Genomic DNA, 18,102 nt, shown 5'->3' on the forward strand with positions numbered 1-18,102 from the left:
CAAAAGAATCTCCCCAACTGCTCAGGTGCAGCTAGCACCTGGCAAGAGTAACTTGTGCATCATTGGTCAGATGTTCACTACTTACTGCTCCTGAGCTCTTGCCTGAGCTCCACAGTCAGCTCACAGCCAACACTGCACCCTCTTCGAAGGCTATAAAAATCACCACTTGTTATTAACTCTGATTCCCAAACACGTTGCCTTTCTTCTTCCTTTGCAACACAAAATACGACCTTCAGGCCACACCTTGTCACCACAGGACAGAAGTACCTGGTTCCAATACATCCCTGTGAAACTGGAGACAAGTGAACAAAAATTCCCCTCTGCCAGAGCAGTAAGTGCACACATTTATCATGAGGACGAGGCGGGTGAGATGGCTGCTGCACATGTCAGCCTGAATCTTCATTTTGGGGAGTCTACCTCTTGTTCGGTGCTTGCACTCCTACACAATAATTCATTTGCTTTCTGAGGCACAAAGAGTTAATTTCTTCCTAAACTGGAACACCCCATTTAGCCAAAGATCTCCATCATTAAAAAGACTATCATCCTAGTATGCAAGACAAAAGATCATTTTTGCTGCCAGCAGTCCTAATACTATCTCAACAAATAACCAAATTAACATAAACGCCGATGCCCAATCCTCCACAGGGAGAACCAAGTTTTCTTCCCACCACACACCAAGTCTCAGCCAGCAAGAGAAAGCTGTATTTATTTTCCTGGGGCCAGCCCTGCACGGCTTCTCTCACGCCTCAGTGATGCAGGAGAAGCAAGAGGAAGCGGCTGTGGTTTGGATCAGCCTCCCACGCACAGCACAGCAGCTTCTGGACTGTTTAATCCTCTGCTCGATGCGAGGGCTGGGGATAGTCTGGTCGATGGAGCGGGGCCAAGGCGTGCGAGACCCAGCCGCACACCCAGCACACTTCCCCATCCCCTGCCTTCAAAGCGCTGAACCAGCTGCTCTCATCCCCTCCAGGAGCCCCTAACAGGAAAGAGGGGACAATGAGGTACCAAATGGCTGCTGTATTGCAGCCCCTGATGCGTCTTCCCTATTTTCCCTGAACAGAACAAAGATACCCTCAAAATGATGTTTTCTGTCGAACAGCTGACCAAAAATGAAAGTACAAACAAAACTTAATGGAGCGTGAAGCCTCATATGACAAGGAAAATTCCCGCTCTAGTTCTCATCTCTGTTTACAACATCAAAAGTGGGTCAAACTGGTCTGCGATGGAGGAATGAATCTGTTTGGAAAATGATCTCTGTGAGCAAAAGCATCTAGGTGGCAGACAACTACACTGCAATGCTTCCACAGGGATCCTCTCCCTTGCTATCTATGTAACTCAATTTCACAGCGCAGAGATGAAATCCTGTAACTTGAAACCACAGGTTTTCATTCAAATTACTCGAATTTAGCAATTCCCTATGCTTTTAGGGCAGATCAACAGACCAGTGTGTTTCCAGTACAGACCTCAGTGCTTTAAAAAATTAAGATATGTCTGGGCTTGGTGGAGGAGAGGGAAGCTGATCTGGGGTTTTATTGGTTTTGTGGCATTTTGTTTGTTTGCTTGTTTGGTTTTTTAGTTACCACTCTCCTTTTTTTTTTCCTTTCCCATGTTCAGGATAAGATTACTGAGCAGTACCATGACACTGCCTAACCCAACTATTTTGGTTTACCTTGCCATGGTCCCTCTCAAAATGCAAAATAATCATAATGACATCAAATGGGAGCCCAAAAATTAGAGAAGAAGTCTGTAATAACATTGCTTTCCAAAGTATTTCCCTTCAGAGTTCTAGAAATCTGGTGAATTTACTATCTGTCTTTTGCTGTTGTTCAAGATAGAAGACGACTGTAATGTAAACAAGTTTAGCCAAAACTTGCTGGTAAGAAGCTCTGTACATCATTCTGTGTAAGGATGTACACAAATACACAGCAACCTAAATGTAATAACCAGCCTTGAACTTAAGAAAAATCTGTTATTTGACCTCAAGTACTTCATTCCATTTATTTATTAAAAATCTTCTGCTACTTGTTCTCAGGGTACCCAGAGCCTTAAAAAGCACAAAATGGAGCGGGGAGCGGGAAGTATTATTTCATCCCTGCACATATTGAATCCCCTTTCTAAACAGTTTTTGAAAGAAGGAAATGCATTTACAGCAGTCTATGAAGCATATTAAAAAACCCCAAAACTTATAAACATTAATTTGCATTTTTAAATGTCCTCTTTGGTATTAGTTACTCCTTTGTTACAGAAAAAATGAGCCCTGTGAGTCTTCAAAGTGTCTGCTGATGTCAGGTATTTATAGAAAGTTAGGATCTCAAGTGATTTTAGTACTGGAATCAGTCTACATCTGTGGGACAAATCTGGTACCTTTAAAACTTCACAAACATTCATTTTGAACTGGAGATTTTTCAGGACAAATAAGGAATAAAAGGGCTCATATTTAAAAGGGAATTGGTATAAAAAACATGACATAATGAACAACAGCAGTAAAAAAGGCATCGAAAAATAACATCACTCAGGGAGGAGTGTAAATGTTATGTTTTTATTAGGAAAAAAAGGCAGTTGAGGGCGTGGAAGGAGCATGCAGTACATGCTCTGAGTCTAGAGAAAAGGAATAGTCATAAAGTTGGATGGGAACATAAGTTAATGTGTCCCTCAGATACATCTGTCAGTTAGAAAATGCAATATAAAAGGCTCACAAAACCAAATATAGTTTTCCTCACAAAACTAAGAACATTTTAAAAAAAAGAAAAAAAAAGAAAATAAAAAAGGCAGGGGGGGGAAGGCGGGGGGAAGAGGATATTCTTCCCCAAACTAAGCCAAAGCCAGAAGATACACACTAGGTCAGCAGAGATCTCCGGCTGCCACCTCTCCTAGCACTCTGCCAGACGTGGGGCAAGCACGGGAAGATAGGAGCCTGCAAAGTGCCGGTGTTTCTCCCACCCTTGGCTGTCATCCCAGCCCACACACCACCCGCAGCAAACCCGTGCCTCCAAACCACGAGGTCCACGATAACCTCCCTGACAGCCCCTTGCATACCAGGCGGGTTGCAGAGGAGAGCTGTGGGGAGCTGTGCCCCTCTGCAAAGCCCTCCTCTGGGTGTGGATACCGTGAAGGGAATCCCTGCCCAAACATCAGAGTTAGCCGCTTCTCTGCTGTGAAAAGTTTCTCATTCACGCTAACCAAGCAACTCCTAGTTATACCATACCCAGAAAAGCATGTTAAGTTACTGAGCACTGTTCCAACACTTATTTCTGTCGTGCTCTTTTATTTATTTTTTTGTTCATAGAGCCTGCTTCCCAGATTGAGTCCAGGACCCTAACTTACTACACTTGACAGCCATACAAGGAGAAAGACTTTTTCTGCCCCAAAGATCAGGACTCAAAGCCACGGGAATTTTCAGAGAGAGGCACCCAGAATGGCATGGTGGGGATTGGCTGCCAAGACCCTCCTCAGGTTTGGTGCCACCAGGCAAGAAAATCTGGAGGCAAGGAGGCACACCCAGAACCTGCCCAAGCAAATGGGAGGTCAGGCAGGGGATCCCAACACTGAGGGTGTCCATGCCCTGGATGGCAGAGCAGGCTATTTACCTGTTCTGGAGCCACACCTTACAGCCCAGTGTACAGGAGAGTGGTTTACACACTGCATTCCAAAACTGCAAAGCTTCAGCACCTCAGGGCTCTACTGCCCAAACAGCCACTTCTGGGGAAATGGTGGCAGGAAAGCTGGCAGCAGTAACTTCAGCTGTCCCAACTAGCTTTGCCAGTCACCATGGTGCATGCCAGTCACCCTACATTACCCACACTAACAGCGCCACCAACACACTGAGCCTGCTCTCATCACTTCCATCATTCATTAATAGCACCACAGGCTCCTGCACCGTTTATTGTCCCCAAGCCATCTCCTAATTTGTTTGTGAATTTAAGGTGCAGGAATGACTTACTACATCCAGTAGAGTGGGACTCCAGCCCAAGTCAAGAACCTTGATGCTACAACACAACACAAAGCACTAACAACAGCATTTGGTGGCAAACTGAAGGGTGATAGCCCAGTCCAGTGTCCTATCAAGCCCAAGGCACTGGTTTCCAACTCTGTGGGTCAGCAGACTACTTGAAAAGAAACCACAAAAAGTAACAAAAGCCCATTGTCAACAGGCTCCAATGCATGGAATGGTCTGCAAAAGGTGAAAGATATGGTCCTATTTTCAAGCAAGTTTTTCATCAACATAATAGGATGACCTTCATCAGTCTTCTTTTCACCACCTTGTATGGGCTTGTAACAAAAGTTTTGCCAATACACAGGTTGTAATGTATGCTACAATGTGGAACATCAGATGGGACAACTGCATTGTCCCCAGTCTAGGGGCACAGTATGAAAAAATCAAACCCCTCCCCTCCAATTGAACCAGGACAGGAATTGGGTACCTACACATAACACATAAAAGTTACCTGACAGGGTACATTTTCTTCAAACACAACGCAGAACAGAACTGCAATGTGTTCTTTCAACCTCAAATTTTCTCCACAGGCTACAAAGCAGTAGAAGACTCAAATAACACTAAAACAGCCTTCAAGAAAACTAAGCATCAAACATTAAGATGCCCTTCAGAGGCTGGAAGGGATGAGCTGAATCACCTCCCAAGTGAGGTGAGGCACCGACTATTCCAGCAGTTGCGTAGACAACTTTGCAGCCGGCTCCTGGTATACCAGAAAGAGTCCGTAAGCCCCCGTCTCCAAAACATGTTTCTCGCATGCACATCCAGGATTTTGATTTAGAAAGCGAAGCAATTTTTTTTTTTTTTTTTTGCGTAAAACATTTGCAAAATAGTAGCTCCGGAGCAGAAAGCCCTCTCCAGACAGGCTGCCGCTGCTGCTCGCCGCTTTCGCTCCGGCCCCCCGGGGCAAACGCCTCACCGGGGCTGCCACAGACCCACGAACACACTCCACTGCGCTCTTGACCCCACCAGGCCCGGGGGGACCCCCCTCCCTCCCGCGCTGAAGGAGGCTGCGCCGGGGGCCCGGCGGCGGGCGAGGCCGGGTCCGGGTGCGGCGGGCCCGATCGCACAAAGGGCGGCGCAGGGCAGCGGGGCGAGCGGAGGGGCAGAGCCGGGCACTTACTTTGTCTATGGTGCCCGGGAGCAGGCGGTCGAGCAGGCGGCAAAGCACCACCCCGTCCTTCAGGGAGGACTGGAGAAAGCCCTCGGGGTCGGAGATGGTCTTTTTGGGCGACTCCAAGACGCCCAGGGCGATCAACCACGTAACGGTCTGCTCTGCCGAATTCATGGCGGCGGCGAGGCGGGGGTCGCGGCACCCCGCGCCTCGCGTGGGTTTTGTGTCTCCCCGGGCGGGGGCTTCAGGCGGAGACCGGCGCCGCCCCCATGTGAATGCAGATGACGACGCCCCGGCCCCGCCGCCGCTACAGACACATGCAGCTGCAGTGCCGCCTCCTCCCCGCCCCCTCGCCGCCGCCGCCGCCGCCGCCGCTGCTGCCTCCACTGCTGCCACCGCCGCCACCGCCGCCACTGCCGCCGCCGCCCCATGACATCACTGGCAGCGGCGGCAGAGCGGCCCCGCCGCCCGGGGGCAGCCCGCGGAGAACCGTGCTTCGCGCCTCACCGCACCGCTCCGCGTCCCTCTCCGCTCCGCACCCCACTGCTCCGCGCCCACAGCACCGCTCCTCATCGCACCGCACTCGCAGGGGCGGGCGGCGGCTGCCCCTTAGTGGATAGACGGCGCCTCCGCGGGCGCGCAGCGGGGCGCGGGAAAGACCACTGGCCGGTCACCGGTTGCGGTGGCCTCTTTATGAGGAGAAGCTGCCAGATTCCCCGGGCCCTTACGTCCAGCTCGGGCCGGCAGGGCAACTGAATTCGTACCATCTAGCTCTGGAAGCACCCTGTGGTGGTTTTAGGCTATGCCTTTAAAATTTAGCTGCAGATTTCGAGCAGAAAAGTGGGAAAATATAAATAAATCACTATTGGGTGTAAAAAGGAAAACAAGAGATTGTTCTAAACAAATTCATTGGATGAATGAACCACCCGCAGTGGGTTCCTCGCCTGGCTGGTCCCGTTAAAGCAATTTTTGCTTTTGCTCACCCATCGGACAGATCGCTGGCCTGCCCCGTCTCTCTCCATACCCCCCACTATGCCGCAGCTCTCTAGCTATCTCCCTGCTGCTCCTCCCCCGAGCTCCCACCCCGGTGGTGCACGGCACTGGTTGGGATGCCAATGTGAATGCTCAGGACTGGGAAGGCTGACCTGAAATGGAGCAGTGAAAGCATTCCTGCACTTTTTATTTGGCAAACCCCATTCCTCAAGGCTTCTCTTGGACAGCACCCTACATGCAAAGTGTTAAGACTTGGCATGGGCTCTCCAGGGCTCCTCTGTTGCCATCAGCCTCCCTGATGCTGCCCATTCTCTCCTCCCTTCTCTTCGTACCCCACCTGACCCCCATAAGGAGCAAAACCACTTTCAAGGCAGTGTTGCCAACTCAGAACTCATCTCAGTAGTTCTGCTTCTAGACTGGCTCACTGTATCAACTGCCACCACAGCCCCTGAACAGCCCCTCTGGAGAGGTCTTCTGACCCCGAGTTCCCTCCCAAACAGAGGGTTATGCCACGTGCTTCTTAGAAAGACAGGTGCCCTTGGATTTGAGATAAGATAACCTAACTCAAATATTCACTCTTCTTCTAATCCATAACAGAAGCAGATTTTCTTTAACACCCGAAGTATGATACCTCTTCCAAAATTTGTTAGCATTCACCATTTCAAACTTTGTCTTTCCTTTTATCTTTTCCATATATACTTTGACCAACAGCTTCCCACCTGATAGCTGGTTAGCTATGAAGAACACACACATCTATTTATTATTTTCTTTTTTGCCATTGGAAAGATGTGTGGATGGTCAGCCTGGAGACCTTTGTTAGAAGCTTGCCACAGGTGGAAAAACTGTTTCCAAATCTTTAGAGGAAAAACGTGGAATTGCCTGAAAGATTTAGGAGCACGCCAGTCCCTTTGTGGCTTCATTCCTTATCGGACTTTCCCCTATGAAGTATTTACAACAAACCACTCAAACTCTCTGGAGCATTCCCTTGTTTTAGCCTTTCTTCCGGCATGTTCCAGTACTGCCCATTTATACTGAAGGCTTGTAGGATAGACAGGTATTTTATGTCTGCACCATCCAGGAAGTGGAATCTGTGCCGTGGTGGGAGTTTCGAAGTAACAGAAACAACAAAACATAAAATTATTGCCAATTGGTATTCCTCCTTCTTCTGTGTTTTGCAATTAAAGCAGTTTTGATTCTTTTCTGTGCTGACTTTAGTCCCACTTTTGTTCCTAAGTCACAAATTGGTGATATCTTTATTTAAGCACACTTTTGGTAATGTTTAAGCCATTGAAACTCTTTCTGAAAGCATCAAGAGGCATCATTTTAAACACCTTTTTCTATAAAATAGGTGGGAAAATCGTTTGATACAGGCTCTCAGAAATAAATGACAGATATGCAGCATGTATGTAGGTTCAGGTAACCTGAATCTTAAGACTTTCAGGTCTTAAATCTCTTTACACAAGCAAAGAGAACTGTTTGTTTGTTTGCTTGTTGTATTTCATTTTTGTTTGTTGTATTTCATTTTAACAATATCTGGACCCTCTTTTGAGAAGTAGTCTATTAAATATGTCAGCTAACTTTGGCAGAGATCTAACAGAGATAGATATAACAGGGCATCATTTTCTGTGAAGATTAAGCAGTTGCAAATTTATTTGGTCTTTCCCAAGCTTTTGTCATATTCTCAGAAGTTACTAAGGAAACCTGGTAGGCATGAGGTAGAAGGTAAATGTCTGCCACGGATTAGCAAGTGGTTGAAAGACAAAGCAGCAGGAATAAATTACCAGTTTTCTATCTGACAAAAAAGTTACCCGTAGAGATACCTCCTCTGCCCTGCACTATAAATTAACCGAAAGTCACCAAAAGGCAGCTGCACTTCCGTGGGTTTTATTTAGTCTTTTAGCCTGAGCAACAGGTTTTAGAACAGGGGGAGCCAAAGAAGATGGGAATGGCAGGTCAAGAAAGGTGCTGCTTCATTTTGGACTCTTATTTGCCACGTTCTGTTTTCAGCTGTTTCTACCTCATTTGCGAGCCCTCCACAGGCAGCAATGAGATGCTTTAGCCAGATACACAAATCTTTCTGCCTTCCCTGTGCCAAACCGAGGTCAGAATTTCAATGGGGAGGAGACAAATTAAATATCAGTCCGACCTGAATGAAAATTGCCATGGTAATCTGTAATTAGCTACATAGGAATCATATTGGATCAATTGCTGTGCTGGGATTCCCATAAGATACATAATTGTCTTTGCAGTTTCAGCCTAGGGAGGTTTACATCCCTCTGAGTAAAAACCTCATCCCAATAAACCAACACTTTGGTATTAAACCCAGAGGTATATTTTTATGCCTAGTTAAACCTACCTTTCAAAAGTATCCTGAGTCTTCTAGGGAAGCTGATCTTTTGCTGAAACCAGATATCTCAAGTTCAGCATCACCATCTCTCTTTACTGTTGATAGACTACCTGTCAGCTGAAGGTGTCACTTGAAATCTATACGTCAAAGATGGTGATGGTGAACTTTGGAAGGCAGTTCCATGAGCTGAATAGTACTGGCATAAGTGGCAATGGAATAAAGATCACATCAGGGAACTAATTATTTTATTATCTTACAAGTTGCAAAGTACTTAATAGGCAGATGCAAAATTTCTGGTCCTAAGAAGCCTGTCAATTAAGCATAAATAAATGAGTACCATAGGAAGTACAGTAAAGTGGTTATGCAGAAGCTAAAATCTAGGACTCTCTGAGCAAAGCATGACAGCAGCATGATTCTGGAGACTGCAGGGCTCAGCTCCAGGGCAGCATGAATGGTGGCCAGGCCTCTCAAATAGGTTCACACACAGTATGCAGTGTGCTGAATGCAGTCCAGGGAAGGGAAGGGAAGGGAAGGGAAGGGAAGGGAAGGGAAGGGAAGGGAAGGGAAGGGAAGGGAAAAGGGAAAAGAGAAAAGAGAAGAAAAGAGAAGGAAAAAGAAAAGAAAAGAAAAGAAAAGAAAAGAAAAGAAAAGAAAAGAAAAGAAAAGAAAAGAAAAGAAAAGAAAAGAAAAGAAAAGAAAAGAAAAGAAAAGAAAAGAGGAAAAAAAGAAAATATAAAAGAGAAAAGAAAAGAAAAGAAAAGAAAAGAAAAGAAAAGAAAAGAAAAGAGAAAAGAAAAGAAAAAAGAAAAGAGAAAAAAGAAAAGAAAAGAAAAGAAAAGAAAAGAAAAGAAAAGAAAAGAAAAGAAAAGAAAAGAGAAAAAAAAAAGAAAATAAAAGAAAATAAAAGAAGGAAAAAGAAAAGAAAAAAGGGAAAAGAAAAGAAAATGCAACCAAACAAAAATCACAAAGGAAAAGGTGCCTCAAAAGGTGCTCTTTCTCTCATGGAGGCTGCAGGCACTTGAGATAAGACACGGATGCTGGGCATGATTAGGACTTACATCTGCAAGAGAGGTGCCCCAGAGCTCAACTCCCTGATCAACTCCCTGGACATGTATCTCAAACCTCTCATGCATCTAGTCCACTTCCTTTACTACTTTCTGGGCAAGCGCCTTTAGGGTCTATCCAAAAGCAGAGCTACTGTCAGCATGTCTGTATTTTAAATACCTGCAGCTTCTTAAGACCATGCTCTGACAGAGCTCAGAATCAGATTTATTGCCAGATCCTCAGCTAGCTTAGTCTTAGCAGTCAAAATTTTTGTCATCTACTTCATGTGACAGGGCAACTAAGGCAATTCTGTGCATTATAAGCTTGATTTCAGTCACTGATGCTTTTATAGCTTTTACTGTGATCTTCAGATGGAAATATCCACGGACTTCTCTGGCAAGCCTGCAACAGCCAAAAATGCAGCTCTGCTTCTGTGCTTCCGAGAGCATCAGTTCAACAGCTACACTGCCTTTGTCTACTAAGTGCCATTCAGGATAATGGCATTGATCCACTACATTCTTTATACTTTCAGAAACCAATAATATGTGTCTCTGGTTTAGGCAGAGATGAATATAAAACAAAGGTCTTTGTCGTGAAGGGCTTAGTCTAAATCACAGCTGATAGAAATTAAGGATAGACCTGAGAAAGGAAGAAATGAAGAAGGACAATAGGCAGCAGTGCAGTCATACATGGGTTCTTCTCATGGAAAGAAATTTATTTTAATTGCTATTTTGGAAGTTTTATTCACAGTTAATGAGGTCAGAGAAAGAAATGAAGGAAAGAATTGAATGGCTACAAATCAAAGTGGCTAAAATGATTGAGAATGTTTTGAATTTAAATCAAAAGAAAAGGATTTTCATATTTTTGGATATTATTATTTTTTTAACACATGCATACCTAACCAATAGTAGTTGAGAAATTTTGCCTTGCATTTCATTACTGTGAGATGGAATAAGAGCTATTTTAATACTGTGGGCCGGGCGGAAGCAAATCAGTGGTTTCCCCTGGGGAAGGTCATGGGGGAGGGGAGTTGGCAGTGAGCTTCACCGTTTGGGGCCAGCCACAGAGAAAGCTGTGTCCTGCAAGCTGGAATAGCAGATGCAGATCCCCAGCTGGTGAATTTGTCACAGCTCCCTTAAAAGTTGATGATTCTATGATGCTTTTTAAACAGCAAGCTGTAAAACTTTTGCAAAGACCTCTAATTACAGAGGACCAACATGGCCATCCATATAAAGGGCAAACTGGATTTAGGATGTATCTGATGAAAAATTTCAAGCAGACTAAAGGTAAGAGTGATACAGAGTCTCTAGAAAAACCTCATTTGGAGTATAACACAGAGACTTGGACACTCCTGTTCCAGAAACATTAAATCACACTGAAACAGAGTCATTAGAAGACTGACAGTGATCTTACAGAAGGGTGGCTTGTTTGCCCTGGTGAAAAAAAATCTGAGAAAGGGTACAGGAGAACTGTCTGTAAATACACAGTGGGTAAATATCAGAGAGACAGGCAAGAAGCTACTTAAATTTAAGGACAGTGCTAGCACAAGAACAAATGGATATAAACAGGTCCTGAATAAATTTATGGCGGAAATCAGAAAAAGTATCTGATTCTTCTAGCCAGAAAAATCTTCAATGCTTATTCAGAAATAGTGGGGCAAATAACTCAACCACTTTCAGAGGGGCGTGTAATGAGTGGGTTAAAGTGATTGACTGCAGTAGCATGGACTGGACTTTGCCCAGGCTCCATTCCTTAGCAGACTTCGTGGTGTGCCTTCTAGAATCAAAGCAGGCCAAGCATTCATCATGATGGATAAAGTTTAGTGAGAGAAGTCAAATAAGCAGAACCACAGTCAAAGCCATTCTCTCACTCAGAGTGAATGCTAATGACACTTGTTCATTGTTGCATGGTAAATTCATTTAGTATAAACTAGGTTAATGGAAGAAAATACTCTGAAATACAGGCCCATTGGGTTGGAAGCTACACATACTGACCCTTGAATTTGCAGGGTCCTTTTCTATTTACAAACTTTCAATACTGTAAAAGTTTGTCACAGATCTGTGCCTGTTCTGCTTTTAAACATGCAGCTGTTACCAGAGTGATGCAGCATCCTGCTACTGGTGTGAATAGCCTGTCTTCCACTTTACTCCAAAGTCTTTGGCAGTAGACAGACAGTTTTCAGGACATTTCTGAAATACTGCAGGAAGGAAGGAAGCACATAAGATTAGAAAGGGGAGGAGAATGCAGAGGTTCTAGAGGCTCTTCGTCAATGCATTGAGCAGGAGTAAGAAAATGTGCAGCTCTCCCACCAGCATATTTATAACATATCCACACTTTGTGCAGGTAAAAAGGAAGAGGGCTGAACAGGTAATTTCACGAGATTGGTTAGTTGGTGAGGTTTGCAAGAGGATTCTTACTCACAGTTGTATAATTGGTCAACCTACTGGGTACATTTGATAAAACTATAAAACTATAGAGTTTCCCATTCACGTGGGAAATCAATCTCCTTGCGGCACAGCAAATGTTACCACCTGCTGGGTCACCCTTGCTATTTTTTCGATGCGGGGGTTGCACTTGCTGGTAATGACAGCAAGGCATGCTCTTGGGTGGGGTTTGGGAATTTGCTCCCCTTGGCATCTGGCCAGGGCTCTGGTCTGGCACACAGCAAGGCTCAGCATAACATCCATCAGCTCCATCAAGCTTTCAAGCACTCTCTGGACTATTTTTGCAATAGACCACATGAGCTGATGGAGCTTTTATTTTTAGTCCTACAGTACAATTTGTGGACTGTATCAGTTTCCTATGCAGTAGGTATTGAAGTGCCAAGGTGATAGAAGCCTTTTAATGATCCATCAATAAATGTTACTGTCAATAAATGCTAGAGTCAATAAATGTTAGAGTTAATAAATGTCACCATCTGCCTTACAGTTAGCATCTGCACCAGCCCTCATTATATCCACTTAGGTTGCAGATATTTGTATCATCACTGGTTCACTTCAAATTTACTTCTGACACTCCCAATTAGCAGGAAGATATTCTCCTCATGCTTCTTTTGACAGAAACTGAATACTAAATAAACTCTTCCAGCTCTAGCCCTGTTGAAGGCTTACCTATCTTATTGAAGCTTTACCTCTCTAGACTAAAGGGTGTGCACAGGTGTACCAAGAGAAGCATGGAAGGCCAGCTGGGGAAGCTGATCCCTGTCAGACAGGACACAAGGAGACGCCAGTAGCTGGAATTTCATTCTTCATGCCAGAACCTCCAGGCACCTCTGGCTGCTCTCTTTTGTGATGATCAAAATGGCAGCCACCCAACAGATGGTTATTTGGTTCATCTCTCTACCTTTTTCTCCCAGTGTTTAAGAACCCTGATTTTGTGTACTTTTTCACGAATTTTATAGGCCTGTTTGCAGTGATTATCACTTTCAGTGCTTTTAATTTTAGCCAGAATTACAAAGTAGTCACTTGACAAGCAGCTTAGAAAACAAGGTTTTTCTAGAGGCCTTGAATACTGAAGATCTATGCCATATTCTCCTGGCATATTTTAGGTGTAATGCCACTGAAGTTTTTACCCATATAAAATGCCCCTTGTAAGGAGAGTGTCAGGCTTTCATTACTAAGGGCCTTGTGTGAAACTTGATGTTTCCAACAAAGAAATAGGATATTCCTGCTTTTAAACACATGAACTGAACTATAAAGTACTCTGAGAACCCTGGACTGAAGACTGCCTGATGTTTTTGTCTCCTTTTAGTTTGTCCATGTTTGCTATACTCCCAGTGTAGAGTTTCTGTATTTATGTAAAGCACATTTTGAAGACAGCTCTGCAGTCAATGCTGACACACCTTTCAGCCAGTTTCCAGAAGGGGTGTTCCAGCTCCTTATCAGATAAAGCTACAAAAGGAAAGACTTTGAATAGGAAGGGAGGTTGTAGACAGGCAGATGTTGGTCTCTTCTCCCAGGCAGCCAGCACCAGAACAAGAGGACACAGTCTCAGGCTGCGCCAGGGGAGGTTTAGGCTGGATGTTAGGAAGAAGTTCTTCACAGAAAGAGTGATTGCCCATTGGAATGGGCTGCCTGGGGAGGTGGTGGAGTCACCATCATTGGAGGTTTTCAGGAGGAGACTTGATGGGGTGCTTGGTGCCGTGGGTTAGTTGTTTAGGTGGTGTTGGATTGGTTGATAGGTTGGACGCGATGATCTTGAAGGTCTCTTCCAACCTGGTCTATTCTATCCTATCCTATCCTATCCTATCCTATCCTATCCTATCCTATCCTATCCTAGGATAAAGTCTCTTTTAAAATGAAGCAAAATAAGTTTTTCAGTGTTTACCTTGGATTATCTAGTGAACCTTGAAAGCACTGCAGATTTCTATGTATTTTCAGCATGTTACATGACTTGATGTGATGATATTTATAAGCTTGTATTACATTTATCAGTAATTGATACAATGGATTGACTCTATACCTGGTTACTTTTCCATATGGAGAATGTTTGGCCCCATCTCTATTAATAATCTCTATCTGATCAGTGAAATAGACCATGAAAAAAACTGTGTAAGAGAAGTTCCATCTTTACTAATTGGAGTAAACCAGAGGCTTTCCTGGGAGCATTGCCTATTTTCCTCATAATTATTTGCATATTCAGTTCAATGGCAAAACAAGTTTTATACTGTTCAGTTCAGAAATTAAAAGATTCTTATCACACATGTCAGTCAGAAAAAAACAAACATGTGCAATCACTACATCAGTGCCAGACAGTACTAAATCAATACTACCTGCACTAATTTAGGATCAGGAAGTGTATTGAACAATAACATAAGAAGCAAAGGATATTAAGGGAAGGAAATTGGCTGGAGACATTGTTTAATGTATCCTTGTTAGTACAAAGAAGAATTTTTCCACTGCTCAATATGTAAATTACATTCACTGTCTAATCACATCCAGTGAGACAATCTGAGGTAGAGTTTAATGTTCAGTATGTTTCATAGCCAATTTATAGTTGATGTGTAACTCACAGCAGTAGTGACATCATCTTTAAATTTAATAAAATGTGTGGGACCAGACCTAAATTTGAGCCTTCCAGTTTGATGTCTAACATAACAAACGTACACAGAGATCTTCAAGTGCTGCTTGGCTCTGCTGCTGTGGATTAAATGTCACGGCTTAATGCCACTGGGAAGAAGCAGTGCCACCAAAATAACTTGATCCAGCTATTTAACCTTCCAACTATGCACTAGGAAATGAGACAAAGCCTAGGGGGGGGGGAAAAAAAGGAAAGGCTGACATTGAGTATAGGCCTTGTGATTCAAACTCCTATTGTTTTTTCATAATTTTGTCCCATCCAAGCTCACAGGGCTGTCTGAACTAATAATAATTAGCTTAACATCATTACATATGAGAATATACATTTGTGTCTACTGATCAAGTCCTTCTTTACTTTGTCAGAATTTGCATGATAAACAACTTTGATATTTGACTTTATCATAGAATCATAGAATCAGTCAGGGTTGGAAGGGACCACAAGGAACATCTACTTCCAACCCCCTGCCATGGGCAGGGACACCCCACACTACATCAGGCTGGCCAGAGCCTCATCCAGCCTGGGCTTAAACACCTCCAGGAATGGGGCCTCAACCACCTCCCTGGACAACCCATTCCAGGGCTTCACCACTCTCATGGGGAAGAACTTCCTCCTCACGTCCAGCCTGAATCTCCCCACCTCCAGCTTCATTCCATTCCCCCTAGTCCTGTCACTACCTGATATCCTGAGAAGTCCCTCCCCAGCCTTCTTGTAGGCCCCCTTCAGATACTGGAAGGCCACAATTAGGTCACCTCAGAGCCTTCTCTTCTCCAGACTGAACAGCCCCAACTCCCTCAGTCTGTCCTCATAGCAGAGGTGCTCCAGCCCTCTGATCATCCTTGTAGCCCTTCACTGGACATGTTCCAGCATGTCCATATCCCTCTTGCAAGAGGGGCTCCAGAACTGGACGTAGTACTCCAGGTGAGGTCTCACCAGAGCTGAGTAGAGGGGGAGAATCACCTCCCTTGACCTGCTGGCCACACTTCTCTTGATGCAGCCCAGGATCTAATTGGCTTTCTGGGCTGCAAGTGCACACTGAGAGCTCATGTTGAGCTTCTCGTCCACCAGCACCCCCAAGTCTCTCTCCTCAGGGCTGCTTTCCAGCCAGTCACTGCCCAGCCTGGATTTGTGCCTGGGATTGCCTAGACCCAGATGCAGGACCCTGCACTTGGTCTTGTTGGACCTCACGAGGCTGGCTTGTGCCCACCTCTCCAGCCTGTCAAGGTCCCTCTGGACGGCATCCCTTCCCTCCAGTGTGTCTGCTGCACCACACAGCTTGGTGTCATCAGCAAACTTGCTGAGGGTGCACTTGATGCCACTGTCCATGTCACCAACAAAGATGTTGAACAAGACTGGTCCCAGGACTGATCTCTGAGGGACTCTGCTTGTCACTGGCCTCCACTGGGACATGGACCCATTGACAGCCACTCTTTGGGTGCAGCCATCAAGCCAGTTCTTTATCCATCTAGTGGTCCACCCATCAAACCCATGTTTCACCAGTTTGGAGACCAGGATGTGGTGCGGGACAGTGTCGAAGGCTTTGCTCAGGTCCAGGTAAACGACATCAGTTGCTTGCCCCTCATCTATTCATGTTGTGACCTGTTCATAGAAGGCCACCAGGTTTGTCAGGCAGGATTTGCCCTTGGTGAAGCCATGCTGACTGTTCCAAATCACCTCTTCACTATTCTTCTGAGTCAGTGGTGCCTCCAGGAGAATCTGCTCCATGATCTTTCTGGGCACAGAGGTGAGACTGACTGGCTTGTAGTTCCCTGGTTCTTCCTTCTTACCTTCTTACTTCCTTCTTATATGAACTAATAAGTTTATATGAATAATCATAAGTTTATATGAACTAACTAGAAGTTTTACGTGAGAAAGGAGTGACAAAAATATTCAAAGCCCACTTCTGGGTCTTTTTTCTATCCTGTATTTCAGTACAAATCAATGGAAAAGTACTATTTAAAACATAAAGTATGACATCTTACATTATCTTTTATTCAAAAGATATTGCAGCAGACAAATTTCATCTGTGGCAACTTCTGCCTGCAACTTCTATTGATGAGAATAAATCATTCTATGAAATTTGTCAGTGAATAATATTTAAAAGGTAACAACCAATTTTCTTGGGACCACTTTCCTAGGCTGTGGTATTGATCATGGAAATCTTCACGGACACAGACTTTCACTGGGATTCATCCATCTTTGATTCTAAACTCAAACAACTCAACCAATATTGTGCAGGTAAGGTTGGGCCACCAGAAAGCAGATCTTTCACAAACAGGCTTCCCTGTGCCAGTTTCAACTTCTTGTTCTTGTTATTAAAGCTGTTCAGAGGTTAATCTGAAGCTTGGTTTGTTTTCTAAACCAGCTAGGAGCAAAATGCAATCAGCCCCTCTCATGGCTGTACAACTGCACTCCCTCTCCTCAAACCAACATAAAAATAAGTCTTTTGAACATCTTCTATACAAGCATGAAGTGTTTGAAGAGAAAAGGCAAACACTGATGTTTCCTGTCATTCATAGTGTTTTTAAATGGCAAATAAAAAGTTAGAGACATTGCTACTGTTGCTGTTTCCCTAACGGTGAAACTAGACTGCTGACTGGCTCCAGTAGGAGAGCAGATCTCAGAATCTGCACTTAGTACCTCTCCAGGAAGGCTGGTTCTCTGTTGCTATAGAAGACTGATCATGCACCACTGCACTTTCTGGCTGTGTAGAGGCTGGATCCAGAGACTCAGCTGTATATGGAGGAAGTACAAAGTGAGGAAAGAAACACTGATACAGGAAGACTGTAGGTTTTCCAGACTCCTTGCCTCACTGTTTTCATTTTTCCAAATTAAAAGTCAATGGAGAGAACTCCAAGGGAAACTTTGTAGAGATTTTCCTCATTCTCTTCTCTTGATTTCAATGCACAGGAAATGTTGTTCAGAGTCCCTCCAGATTTTGAACATTGATATAAATAAAAGTTGGTCTGTATACAGAAGTTGCAACAAATTATTAATTTAGTAAATGCCAAAATTGTGTTTGGACCAGAGGTAAAACTTCTTCATACTTACAAAATAAGTAGCAAAAATAGTAAAGTGATGAATTCTGCAATTACTTGAAATTACTGAAATTACTTGACTTGCTGGAACGAGTCCAGAGAAGAGCAACAAAGTTGGTGAGGGGTTTGGAACACAAGCCCTACGAGGAGAGGCTGAGGGAGCTGGGGTTGCTTAGCCTGGAGAAGAGGAGACTCAGGGGTGACCTTATTACTCTCTACAACTACCTGAAGGGAGGTTGTAGACAGACGGATGTTGGTCTCTTCTCCCAGGCAGCCAGTACCAGGACAAGAGGACACAGTCTCAGGCTGCGCCAGGGGAGGTTCAGGTTGGATGTTAGGAAGAAGTTCTATACAGAAAGAGTGATTGCCCATTGGAATGGGCTGCCTGGGGAGGTGGTGGAGTCGCCATCACTGGAGGTTTTCAGGAGAAGACTTGATGGGGTGCTTGGTTGCATGGGTTAGTTGTTTAGGTGGTGTTGGATTGGTTGATGGGTTGGAC

At 44.4% G+C, this 18,102-nt stretch overlaps 1 protein-coding gene across 2 annotated transcripts in view; it reads right to left on the bottom strand.

The window, feature by feature from the left end:
* The window catches only part of ARHGEF7 (Rho guanine nucleotide exchange factor 7), a 128,902-nt gene extending 123,532 nt beyond the window's left edge, over window positions 1-5,370 (bottom strand). For both annotated transcript variants that reach the window (XM_054162862.1, XM_054162861.1), the window contains exon 1: window positions 5,115-5,370. In XM_054162862.1, coding sequence (XP_054018837.1) covers window positions 5,115-5,279 — 165 coding nt within the window. In that variant the 5' untranslated portion in view covers window positions 5,280-5,370. The remainder of the gene's footprint in view (window positions 1-5,114) is intronic.
* Window positions 5,371-18,102: the final 12,732 nt, after the last annotated feature.

This window comes from Dryobates pubescens, chromosome 7, assembly GCF_014839835.1.
Source record: "Dryobates pubescens isolate bDryPub1 chromosome 7, bDryPub1.pri, whole genome shotgun sequence".
Taxonomy (NCBI): Eukaryota; Metazoa; Chordata; class Aves; order Piciformes; family Picidae; genus Dryobates; species Dryobates pubescens.